We start from the raw sequence: 13,903 nt of genomic DNA on the forward strand, positions 1-13,903 counted from the left end.
GTCAGGATGGCATTGGGCTGCCCAACCGGCAACACTGGAAATTAGAAGAAAATTAAGCTAAGACATCAACATTATAAGAAACGAATCGTTTCCAATTTAGTTCTGAACTATGCCAAACTACCACTCAAGTGTGAGGAGATAAAATAAAGATGTTCTCGGGCATGCAGGGTCTCAAAAACTTTACCTCCTTTGTATCTTTCTCAAGAGGCCAATGCAGGATGTGATCTGCCCACATTAGGGCACCTACCAGAGAACGGCCAGGAGACCCACCCAAGGAGAGAGGCAAAGGAATTCCCAGGGTGACAGTAAAGGGACATACAAGCAGCACGCAGTCCAAATTTCAGCCCCCAGGTTTCTAAGAAGGACATCTCCAAGAAAGACGAATGAATTACTTGATACGCTTTCCTTTTCGTGGAAGAAACCCTGGTGGTACTGCAAAGTCGACAGTTCTAACCCAAAAGCCACTCCTCCGCAAGAGAAACAGAAGGCTGTCTTCTTCTCCTATAAAGGTTGACAGCCTCGTCCTGGTGTGGCACCAGACTACAAAGCCGCTTGAACAGCAAGGTCGGTGGTTCAAGCTCCCCAGCTGCTCCTTGGAAACCCTATACAGGGTCGCTATGGTCGGAATCGACCGGATGGCTCTTAACAACAACAAACCCTATACAGGGTTACTATGAGTCGGATTCCACTTGATGGCAGTGGGGTTTTGGATCAGAATTTAGAAGAAAAATCAATAGGTACGTAGAAGACTAAGCCCCCAAAAAAAGGCCATTTTCAAATCCAGGATTTAAAACAAAAGTTTCTCAAAGCAAGAACTATCATAAAAGCACTACATAGGTCAGCTGTGAACATTTTCACAGTCATAATAAGGCAAGCATGGAGAGACAGTGTAAAATTGAGAAAGAAAACGTGAATGGTACGTACGGGTGGACACAAGAAAGCGAAATCATCTTCTGTGACAGATCACAGCAAAAATGGAGAAAAACCCTCAAGAAACAGTGAGATAACCCTCTTCTTTAGAAAAAAAAAATGGAGATGAATTTCAGAAATTTTAAGCAATAGCTGATGCTGAAGAGGGGAAGGGGACCTGAATGGAGACAGATACAAGTCTTGTACTATATATGGTGTTTAAAAATGTTACACAAAGTGCTTGCTATTTGGCTTGTTGAGAGTTCATTTTTAATTGATTTCATTTCCCAGTAAATGATTTCATTTCTCCAGTAAACTTTGTCAAGCCTGTCTGCTCATTTGAAACCCAAGATTACTCCAACTTTCCTGCAAGTCTGAACACCGCTCGGCACTGACTTTTTTCTCCTTGCATGATTCCTCCCAAGTCACTTCCACCTCTTCCTTAAATGCTGACGATGTCCAGGGACTTGTACTCAGATTTCTGTTTTTCACTTTATATTCTGCCCCCAGGCAAGTCCATCTACTTTCATGGTTACAATGACCCCCTAGTCTCGATATACAGTCCAGGTCCCTCCTATAAGGTCTGGCCTAACTAACATACCCAACATTGTAACTCTAATTCTCCAACAGACATTTCAAACAACTTGTGTCCCCAGTGTATCTCATCTTCCCCTCATATAGGTCTGCTCTTCCTGGCTTCATGAATTTACCTTGTGACTTGAGCTATAAATGTGTGTGTGTTTGGGGGGGGGGGGGGGGTTCATCCTTGACATCTCCTTCTCCCTAACCTACGTTTCATCATCAAAGTTTGCTCATTTTATGTCTTAAATGTTTCTGGAATCTACCACTTTCCTGGTTCACACTCTTACCACCCCATCTTAACTTTGACTTCAGCCTCCTGCCTCAGTCTTGTCTCCCCTCCAATGCATCTTCAGCATGGCCTACAGAGAGAAGGGAGTGGTCTGACATCCAAGCCTGACCACATCACTAACCTGCAAAATCCTACAGGGTTAAGTCGGAATTTCTGAACATGGCATTCAAGTCACTCCATGGCTTGGTGTCTGCTTGCCTCTATAGTCTCCTGTACTTTGTACTTCACCAGTTCCCAGCAAACTCCTTGGAGCTTCCTACACACCTCATCTTTTTCAGACCTTTGTGCCTTTATTTATGTCACTCCTCAGCCTAGATTGTTCTCCCTAGGTAACTTCTAAACTAGTCTCAAAGGAGCTTAGGGAGCAGCTCCTAGGCAATCTTCCATGACCTCCATGGTACCATGCTTCTCTGATACCTCAACTGCTGTTACGACTGCTGTCTCTCCATGTGTCTCTCTTCCTAGACAATGTGTCTTTTCTATCTCTACTGGACTGCTAACCACAAGGGTCAGACCCACCAGCTGCTCCTCGGAAATCGTAGCTATACAAGGTCGCTCTGAGTTTGGAGCCAACCTGATGGCACTTCACTATCACCACAATAATATGATGACTGGTCACAATGTACATTCAGATCTCCAATTGGCTGAATTAAGTCACTACCTGAGACAGTCCATTTACCGAGTTAAAGTGGATACCATTGCCATCAAGTCGATTCTGACTCATAGCCACCCTATAGGACAGAATAGAACTGCCTTAGAGAGTTTCCAAGACACCAAGTCTTTGCAGAAGCAGACTGCCATATATTTCTCCTAAGGGCCAGTGGGTTTGAACCACGGGTCTTCTGGCTAGCAGCAGAGTACTTAACCACTGCACCACCAGGGCTCCTTCCATAGTTATGTACGCAAAGTATAATTGTAGTTCCAACCCTATGCATTAAAGAGTTCTATGAGTTGCCACTTTACAGATACAAGGTATATATAAATCTTCATAACAGACCTATTCAAAGATGGACCATGGCTGTGCTATGTGCCGTCAAGTCGGTTCCGACTCCCTGAACCACTGACCTTGTGGTAGGGTTTCTGAGGCTGTAACTCTTTACAGTAGCTGGAAGCCTCATCTTTCTCCTGTGGGACGGCTGGTGGATTCAGACTGCTGACCTTGTGGTTAGCAGCTCCTTGAAGATGAACCATTGTTGTTAAGTTCCTTATACATATAGATAAGCAATGGATTGCTAAACACAAAGTCAGGGCTCAAAGCCACTACCCACTCCTCAGACACCCTATGTAGGGTCACTGTGAGTCCAAACTGCCTTGATAGCAGTTAACAACACATATTTTTAAAAAACAGGGTTATTTAAAACCTATTTTATTAATGAAATAATCACCTGACAAAACAAACACCTTGAAAGAGCCTAATGCACAAGACAATGACTTTGAATACTTCAACAGCAAAGCAATTTTTTTACTTACTGGTATTTGCCGCTTCTCTAATTTCTTTCAGTATTTCAGCTTCCATGGCAGGGTTATTGCAGATATCAACCCAACTTCCTTCAACCCCTTTCTGTCGTGCTAAAAGACTCAACCTTTTCTGATTAGGGACCACAAAACTGATCACGTAGGACTGGTCACTATAAAGATTAGAAAACAAAACAGAAATTAAAACATGGTAAACAATTCCTCATAAATGACTCACTGAAACAGTACAGTACAGAGGAGTCCAAATATTTATTTTTCTTATTTGTTAAGGTTTCATTAAACAGTAATGAAGTCCATAAAAACAAGATGAATTGCTGTATAAAGAAAAGAGTTCTATCTCTCAGGCTCTTCATTTAGAAAGACTTAGATTCAAAGCTCATCTGCTATGTTAGCTTCTTTGGAAAATTACTTGTGCTCAGCCTCAACTGTTATGGATATTACAGGAAATCTTTTTAGTAGCACAGCTAAGTATTTATAGAGTCCTGGTGATGTGATAGTGAAGCACTCAGATGCTAACTAAAAGGTCACTGGTTCGAAGCCACCAATATTCTGCAAGAAAAAATACCTGGTGATCTGCTCCCATAAAGACTACAGCCTAGAAAACTTGATGTTGTTAAGTGCTGTTGAGTCAGTTCTGACTTCATAGTGACCCTGTATAGGCTTTCCAAGGAGTAGCTGCTAAGTTTGAACCACTGACTAGGGGTTCAACCTGACCATGCGATCTGGTGCTCTATCCCACAGAAACACTTTATAGGGTAGTTCTACTCCATTATGTAAGGTTGCTATGAGTCCAAGTCGACATGATTGCACACAACAACAAGCTACTTATTTAGCAAGACGTTGTTAAGTGCTGTTGAGTTGGTTGCGACCCATAGTGACCTGGTATAGGGTTTCCGAGGAACGGCTGGTGAAACGTCAAATACGTTGTCAAATATCTGGGAAATCTTAAATGATTTTCAAGCCACTGAATTCAAGAACTTTCAGATATGTTGTTGTTGTTGTTTAGTGCTGTAGAGTCGGTTCCGACTCATAGCAACCCTGTATAGGCTTTCCTCAGAGTGGCTGATGGGTTTGAACCACTGACCTTGTGGTTAGCAGTCCAGTACTTATCATGCAGTGCCACGGGGGCCTCAAAAGTTCATAGAAAAATTCCACTGTTTTTTAATTCCATTTTTCCAAAAACATTTTGAAGTCCCCTTGCATAACATTTCCCAACGCTGATGCAATTTCTAACAGGAGCTTGATGATCCCTTATGATTATCAAATGTTTTCCCACTACCCTTTTACTGAAAGTGAATGAGAATATGCAATTTTTGAAAGTTACCTCTTGGCGAAAGCACAGATATTGTCAATAAGTGGACAGTTCTTCAGTGCAGCCTCTACTTTCCCAAGAGACACATATTCTCCTGCTTGTAACTTCACCAGATCTTTCTTACGATCTATAAATCATGGAGAAGAAGGTTGTTATTCACAGTCCATTTTATTCATGTGCATGAGGGCGCTTCAAAAAATTCATGGGAAAAGATCACTGAATATTTCCATGAACTTTTTGAAGCACCCTCATCTAGAATTCTGATGTTCTCTGAGTCACTTTTCCATCATTTTCAAAAGTACTTCTACTTATTTCTTTCATTGTATATTTACTTATTTTATGCCTTTACTGTAGTAGTTTGGGTGAAAAACTTCCAGAGCAAATTAATTTTCCATCCAACAATTTATACACAAGTTTGTTTCATGGGACTAGTTACAGTTCCCTCAATGTGACATCACTCTTCCCACTTCCTTCCTGTGTTTACCAGTTCCTTTCCCTTCCTTCCATCTGAGCTTTGTTTGGGGGCAAATGCTGCCCTTTGGGTCTTGTATGGTTGATTGTACTGAGGGAGTATGGTCCTCTTCACTTGATAGGGTTATTATTTAGCTGAAAGTTGAGCTACAGGGATGGGTTCAATTCCAGGCTTGAGGTGTGTGTCAGGGCCATAGCCTTGGGGGGTTCCACCATCACTAGCAGACCAGTAGGTCTGGACAATTCTTTTGAAAGCTTGTTCTTTGTAATGCTTACTTGCACACAAGTTTTAAAAAAGAAAATACCTGGTTAAAAAAAGTACTGGCTAAATGATACATTCCCTATGGAGCTCAGTGGTTAATTGCTTGGCTGCTAACAAGAAAATCTGTGGTTCAAATCCACCAGCTACTTTAAGGGATAAAGATGTGGCCGTCTGCTTCCATCAAGTTTTATAGCCTACTCAATCTATTACTATTGCTACATTGGCGTCAACTCAATAGCAATGGGTTTTGGCTTGAGCGCCAGATTAAGATGGATCGCTAGTGATATGACAGAGGAAAGTCTAAGACTAGAAAAGGACCTGACTTAGAGAGGTCCTCCAGGGTGGTTTTTATCAGGCAATTTTTACTGATTGAAAGTAAACCACATAAAGGCCTCCTTTGAAGTTGCTTTTTGAATTTTAAACTAGACTCTAATTGGTTCAGTAAGGGTGATGACACAAAGCAACTGACATTCTCAGAAGAATCAAATTAGTGTTGAGGATTGAGATGATCATTTTCTAATGGTCAAGGCTAATTAAAGTCATTTAAATGGCCATCAGGAACAAAATATGCCCATGCTGCCTGTTGGTAGGCAGGTAAACTGACCCTATGGGTCATGTGAGGGAATAGTAACATGAGGATGATGAAGGTCTACCAATAGAGTTTGTTAATAGTAGATGACTATACAGGACCACACGCTAACTGAACATACTCTGAGCTCTTTCCCTTTTTACATTACTAATTTACTATTTTCTTGCCCATTCCCTCAATCTCAATGTTGCTGCTACTATTGCTACTACTTACTACGATTCAGGCATTATTCTGTACATTTTACACATATCAACGCATTTCATTCTTACAAGAACATTCTGAGGTTAATTGTTATCTGTATTCCACAGATGTTGAAGCTGAACTCTAAGTTAAACAACTTGCCCAAAGTTTGAATCAATTGAGTAGTCTACCCTGTTAATGATCTGACCAATATTATCTCATGGACCAAAGAGCTTCAAAGAGGTTATGGGAAAATTCTATTGTCTTCCAAGTTCATTTTTTCCAAAGTACTTTTTGAAGCCTCCTTGGTATGTTATAACAAGTAAAATACACACACACACAGAATACACTGACCAATTATCTGTAAGCATCCATCGGGATGGAATTCTCCAATATCGCCAGTGCAAAACCATCTTTGTCCATTTTCATCCACAGAATAGTCCTCTGCAGTTTTCTCTTCATTTTTGAAATATCCCATGGAGATGTTATTTCCACCTATTACAATTTCTCCTCTGGGGTTTGGCTTGTCATGAATTGTGTAACCGCCTGGAAATCATAAAAGCAAACCAGTTACAGTTCTAAAACAAAATTACCTTTGATTAGTTCTTCTTTGCTACTATCTTTCTGCTGGTCACATTCTTCTGTCACTTTATCCAAGAATATTAGCTGATATTTACCCAGAATTATGTGAGGAGAGTAGGGGGCTGTTTGTTTAGTGTGATTTCAAGGTTCACTAATAATCACCATTACCAACCACCTATTCCACACCTTCCCAAGACCATGAGGCTGAGAAACAGAATTCATACTTGGACATTAAGCACAGGGCTTTGTATAACTCTGTTTAGATCTAATTACCCCCTAAACAAAGGTAATGCTTGAAGCTGCTATAAGTAAATGCCTAATGTGTTGGTATCAATGCATTTTCAAATTACTTACAATATGAGAGGGCTTCAAAATGTTCGTGGAAAAAGAGAATTAAAAGATAATGGAATTTTTTCCACTAACTTTTTGAAGTTCCCTTGTATGTGCGTGAAGATGACAATACCATTAAGTGAAAGAAAAAGGAGGGTAGGGGAAACAGGAGGGCCTTTCTATAGTCTTAGTTTCTGCCTTTGGCCTGTCATGAACTGAAATTATTGAAACACTGAAAATAATTGACCATACCTATGAAAACATTTCACCATTGCCTCTTTAATACTGAATAAATTAGCTTACTTTACAGAAAACACGCAAAACTCAACATTTAGATTTTGAGATGTTGCTTAGACCTTATATCCTGAAACGCTGAGAAGCAGAGCTCCTTTCAGCTGTTAGCTGCTCTTGGACATTTAAAACTATGAAAGATTTCAATGTAACACATCTATTGTATTCAGTATAACGTGCAAATATTCCTATCATTCTTACTATATAAAGCAAAAGATCCTTCCTAGCAACTAAAAGGCCAAATACATGTCCCAAATGGGCCCACTCCCCAAAAGTCACATTGACAGTAAAGCACAGTATCAGGAGTTCTTACTATGTTATAATATAAACGTCATCACTCTAACTCCGCTGCCCAACCAATAACCCAGATTACTAAACAGATTCAGATGCTGCTTCCAATACACAGACTGCTACCCATGTTTTTTTTTAAGATTTTCATTATAAGATTAGAAAGGCAGCACCAAGAGAGAAAAGGCCAAGGAAGATCTAGTTCCCTGATATAAAATTCTCAAGAATGCAACTGGCTTTTTCAAATGTGATTTTTAAAAAGCAATTATAATTTGCACATAGAGCATTGACAACTACACGTATTAAAGAGTCACAAAGTAGATACACTTTTAGAAAGGTAACATTTATGTCAGAATCCATTCATCTTCTTGAGGTTTGAAAACCTAAGGGGGCAGATCCATTCATGTAATCGTTGTTGTTGTTGTTGTTAAGTGCCATCAAGTTGGTTCTGACTCTAGCAACCTGCAAAGGGTTTCTGAGAAGTGGCTGGTGGGTTTGAACTAATGATCTTGTGGTTAGCAGTCCACTGCTTAATTTACAGCGCCACACCAGGTGTCCGCAAGGTAAATATTGTTGTTATTAAGTGCCATCGAGTCGGTTCTGACCCATAGCGACCCTGTATAGGATTCCCAAGGAGCAGCTGGTGAGCTTGAACCACTGATCTTGCGGTTCAAACGACTTTGCAGTCTGGCGCATTAACCCACAGCGCCACACCAGGACTCCTCAGGTAAATAGGCTCTGTTAAATCTTAAGCTTTTGAACTCCTCCTCCCTTCTCTTACATGACTCGGCTGTTTATCATTTGCTGCACATGCCAGTGACTGCAGCAGGTGTATTCGCTTTACTTAGTCTCTTGCATAAGTTCATTATAGGAAGACTGATTTCTCTTGCTTTCAGCTGACTTGTAAAAGGGGCTGATCACCACTAGCAGGTTAAATGTACAACACAGACAGGTTGCCTCGGAGTGGCTCTCTGCAGCCACACATTCTATTTATATATATATAAACTGATACAGCAGTTTATGAGTATATGAAGGGGCTTCAAAAAGTGTATCCAGAAATTCCGTAATCTTTTCATTCCATTTCTCCACAAACTTTTTGAAACCTTTTTGTATATTTATTGCCCCCGCCCTTCAAAAAAAAAAAGGGGGGGGGTGGGGGATAAAAAGTCAACTATTTAAATAGGAGGACAGCTGAGTTTCAACTATGAAAATATTTGTGATCAAGATCTAGTTAGTTTGTGTGTGTGAAAGAAGCAAATGGCAACGAATCCTTTGCTACCGCAGACAACCTAGCACATGCTGGTTTTCAGTGTTAGCTAGACTCACACGTGCTCGTCACGGAATTCTTACCTTCCTGCCAGTCTTTCAGCTTAATTTCACAGCAAATCAGAGGGGCTCCAACTCGGCCAGTAGTATAGTCAGTAACTATAGGGGAAATGAAGCAAATCCATTAGCATTCCACATTCCAGATCAGCGCCAACATAGAAAGAACTTAAGACCAAGGACACTGAAGTGAAAACCAGAGTCTGAAGGACAGAAGACGCGACAGGGAAAGGGAGAGTGCAGTGATTGATCATTTTTCAACATTTCAACAGTGCAACTCATTCCAATGCTGCTGCATCAGTTTTACTTCTCATGATTATACAACGGGGCTTCAAAAAGTGCATGGAAGAATGGAATTAAAAGATAACAGAATTTGTGCATGATCTTTTTGAAGCCCCTTCGTATTCTGGATAATTAAGTATAAAAATCTCTTTTTAAAGAGAGCTGGCTCTCCTGTTGTATCTGGAGTTTGATTTCCACAGTGCAAGCATTTCTCAAAATTCATTGCATGGTACAATTATGATTTGTGGACATCCCTGAATATAAACTGCACTTAAAAATAAGACTCCTGCCCTCTGTATATAGGGTACACAGGAACGGGCAACTTAGACATTGGCTACCTAAAAAGAGAGGGCAATATAGGCACGAAGTGACTGGCTTTTAAGGTTTCAAGAGGGAGCTTAGTTTAAGAGTATGGGGGGAAAGAAAGAGTCCCCACTGAATAGCTGTCATCTTGTCTAGATGGGTCTGGTGAAAAGAGATGGGGATAAGATTCGCAAGATTCAATAGTGAATAATTGTTATGACTAATGGCAACTGTCACACTTGTAAAGGTAGAAGTTTTGTAACAAAAAAAGGGGAGTGGTTAACCTTACATTCCAGAAACAGAGGACCCTAGGACTATCAAGAGAGAAGCGCACAAGCAGAATGCGGGACCTTATCCAGAGAAGCAGCAGTGCCAGAGATGGAGGCAGAGATGGGGGCATGGAGAGGGGGAATGGCTGAGGACTCTAGATTCATGAGAAGAGAGGGACTAAGAGCTGGTGGCCAGAAGGCAGACTTACAGAATGTGCCCTTTGGAGATGTAAATTATTATATATGCCTGAGTGGTTTTTTGTTTGTTTGTTTATTTTTTTTAAAAAGCTAAAACAGAGAGAAATACTGTTAACTGATGGTACATGGAGGGGATTATAATCATTGTAATGAAACAAGGTATATGATTTGTTGAATGTAAAACCGATTATGTGCCCTGTAAACTTCTACTCAATCCACCATAAAAACCTTAAATAAAAAATTTTAAAAAGAGAGAGAGAGAGAGAGCTGGTTCCACCATAACCTACCTAGGATTCTGATAAGGCAGACTTTGACTAGAATTCCAGCTCTACCACATACTTGCTGTGTAACTTAGCAAGTTACTTAAGCTATTTAAGCCTCAACACTATACAGGGTCGCTATGAGTTGGAACCGACTCGATGGCACTTAACAACAACTAAATGGGGATAGTAACAGAATATATAGTGAGGATTAAATGAGGTAAGGGAGTCTCTTGGTGTGGCACTGGGGGTTCATGTGCTGGACTGCAAAGTCGGTTTGAACCACAAAGTCAGTGGTTCAAGCTCACCATTTGCTCCTCAGAAACCCTATACAGGGTCGCTATGAGTCGGAACCAACTTAACGGCACTTAACAACAACAAATGAGATAATCCTTAGAAGCAAAACCCACAGTCACTGAGTCGATTCTGATTCATAGCAAACCCTACATAGTGTTTTCAAGACAGTAAATCTTTATAGGACCACACAGCCTCATCTCTCTCACATGGAGCGGCTTGTGAATTTGAACCGCCTACCATGTGGTTAGAATCCCCAAACCTAATGCACAGTGCCACTAGGGTTCCTGAATACATAGATGATGTGGTTAAGTGCCATCTAGTCAGTTCTGAGTCATAGCAACCCTGTATAGGGTTTCAAAGGAGCAGCTGGTGGGTTCGAACCACCGACCTCAGAGTTCAAGGTGACTTTGTGGTCTAATGGTTATCCTACAACACCACACCAGGATTCTATTACATGCCTAGCACTCTATTAAAAATTGTGAGGAAAAAAACCAGAGGGAACGGAAGCAAATACTGTTGAATGATTATGCATGGAGGAGATTGTAATCAATGCAATGAAACAATGATGTAAAGCCAATGTTCTCCCATGTAAACTACCACTCAGTTCACAATTAAAAAAAAATAAAAAAATAAAAAAGTGAGGAAAATCCCTAAGAGATAAAGTGGAAACCCTCTCTCCCTTCAATGGTCTTACAAATTACCTAGAAAGAAACAACTTAGAGAATATTTAGATACTAAATTCCATAGTATGGTAAGCATGATCGTACCTTAGAAACAAAAAAGATCAATGTAAAAAGCAGTTGAGAAAGACTTTACTGAAGAGCTGGACCATAAGGAATGGTTGTGAACAGTTAGCAAGCATGAGAAAAAGTGAAAAGATGGGTTTATTTGGAGAGAAGAGCCGGGCAGATATATGAAGAGGCTTCAAAATGCCGTGTGGAAAAAGGGAATTAAAAGATGGTCAAATTTTTATCACCAATTGTTTGAAGCCCCCTCATATGTGTTTCATGTGTGTGTCTATTAAAAATAATAGAAAATAATGAAGATTAGGTATAAAGGTGCTGGATTGAACAAGCCTCAAAAGCTAGTTAATTAAGTTTAGACTGGCAGTGTTTGAGGTGGGTGTACCTAAATCCAAGTATGTAAAAGGAATCTGAAATGGTAAGATATAGGCAGACACAGATCAGTGCGAGGAGTAAAAGGCTGCATGATAAAGGTGGCATAGAGGGAATGGAGCAACCTGTGGAAGAAATGGCATGACTCTGTAAAAGTTAACGACGTTAAAAAGTAAGCAAGCTGATGACTTCAAAGCAAATATTAAGGATGGTAGTACCATTGACATAAATGAATAATTTGGCAATGGAAAGGCAATCTGGGATAAAACCATTGATTTTAGACATAATGAGTCTAAAATGAAAGTGGGATAATGCCTAAAAAAAAAAAAAAAAATCTCTATATCCCAGCAGTTCTCAACCTAAAAATTAACGAAGCAAGGAGACAGAATTTTGAGGATGGACACTGTGGAGTACATAATTACAAAGACTGGAAATGAAGAGTATGCATGATCTTTTCATTTAACGTCCACAAAACTAAAATTACATAAGGTTTGAATACAATCTACCATGATTTAAGAGGCTGGTTTCCAAAGATCATGCAAATGGATTTTTAATAGTCACTGCTAATGTAGAAGGAGTTGCCCCTTTAAAACTGCTTACCTTCAGTAACTGTCCCCGCACCACAGGATTCGGTCAACCCATAACCCTGGCCCACTGGGCAGCAGAAGCAGACATTCATGAATCGGTGTGTCTGAGGAGACAGGGGTGCTCCCCCAGACAGCATCATACGAACACTCCCTCCTAGCAGAGCCTTCACCTTTTTAAACAGTATCCTTGATAAAAACGGGAATCAATGATGTTAATACACATACACAATATTCTCGCTAACACACAAATTTATAAGCTCTGCGAAGGAATTCTCAACTTTACTTGAACACCAAATGTTCGGAATCATGTTGATAATGAGATAGCAGAGGAACACCTAGTTATATCTTGAAAAAATATCAGAAAAAGTCCAACATGCCAGAAAATATACAGTGTCTGGAAATTGCTTTAACACACAGTGTAAATGAAAGAAAATGATGATGTCAAAAAAATTTAAGAAAGCTCAACATTTTTATCTTTGGAATGTGTGAGCACCTATCTTATCTTCCTTCCAATAAAAAATACTTCCCCAGCCTGCACCACCACATTTAAGATAACATACACCCAAACACTTACTACATTGTTTTATGACGATAATAAATAGTACAACTTCATACACAATCAATCCTGAAGTAAAACTCACCTTTTTTATGTCAGAAATAACAGTGTTTGAAAATGCTAATGTCAGGAGTCTATTTGGTCTTCCTGAGAGCAAGTTTTATAATCAAACCTTAAATATTAACTGTTATTAAATCACTGGATAAAAGAGCAATCAAATCTTATCATGGTGGTGACACTCAGACTAAACTCCACTTGCCTCCATGTACTTATTTATCTTCCAGATTTAAACACACACAAATTTAAAGGCTCAAAGGATAGAGCCTCTCAAATGTACTTACAGATTGCAAAGAGGTGCATCATAGCCCTTTTGTATCTGTTCCAGTTTGTAATCATACCCTATCTTGAACAGAGTTTTCTGAATATAGTTCATCTCTTGGACTTTGCTCATAACATTCTTATAAATTCTATCCATGATTTCCTAAAAAGCAAGCAAAATATTTAATAATCACAACAACATCACTGTGACTCTTCAGTGTGGAGGCCTATTTTTTTTTAAAAAAAACATTTAAAAGTCTTTAGTATAATGGATATATTTATTTCCTTTTGCACATAATCCATCCAATTGACTTTACTTGCTTACTCTTTCAAAAATACTTTTTAAAGCATAGACTTTTTATTCAGTTCTATATCATCTAAAAGTTTAAGAAATGTTCAACTAGAGTATATAAAATTTACTTAGCTCTCACAGTTAAAAACTTTGCAATTGTGTAATCTCAAATATACTTATTTATTCAAACAGTACTGATAACTTTTTTTTTTTTTTTTACTACTATCCTTTTTTTACAAGGAGCTCTGGTAGCGTAGTGGTTACGACTTGGGCTGTGAACGCAAGGTCAGCAGTTCCAAACTACCAGCTGCTCCGCGGGAGAAAGATGAGGCTTTCTACTCCCGTAAAGATTTACACCCTCGGAAACCCTGTACAGGGTCGCTATGAGTCGGTTCCGACTCCACGGCACATAACAACAACAACAATCCTTTTTTTACTGGTAGCGTAGTGGTTACGAATCGGGCTGTAAACCACAAGGTCAGCAGTTCGAAACTACCAGCTGTTCCACGGGAGAAAGATGAGGCTTTCTGCTTCCATAAAGA

General features: G+C 39.7%; 1 protein-coding gene across 1 annotated transcript in view; it reads right to left on the minus strand.

Annotated features, from left to right (window-relative positions):
- Positions 1-13,903, minus strand: part of ACSL4 (acyl-CoA synthetase long-chain family member 4) — a 34,853-nt gene that overhangs the window by 5,835 nt on the left and 15,115 nt on the right. The window contains exons 8-13 of the mRNA XM_006873236.1: positions 13,093-13,232; positions 12,209-12,381; positions 8,912-8,986; positions 6,425-6,616; positions 4,581-4,695; positions 3,251-3,408 (exon numbers count right to left, since the gene is read on the minus strand). Coding sequence (XP_006873298.1) covers positions 3,251-3,408; positions 4,581-4,695; positions 6,425-6,616; positions 8,912-8,986; positions 12,209-12,381; positions 13,093-13,232 — 853 coding nt within the window. The remainder of the gene's footprint in view (positions 1-3,250; positions 3,409-4,580; positions 4,696-6,424; positions 6,617-8,911; positions 8,987-12,208; positions 12,382-13,092; positions 13,233-13,903) is intronic.

Source organism: Chrysochloris asiatica, unplaced genomic scaffold, assembly GCF_000296735.1.
Source record: "Chrysochloris asiatica unplaced genomic scaffold, ChrAsi1.0 scaffold00231, whole genome shotgun sequence".
NCBI classification, from domain to species: Eukaryota; Metazoa; Chordata; class Mammalia; order Afrosoricida; family Chrysochloridae; genus Chrysochloris; species Chrysochloris asiatica.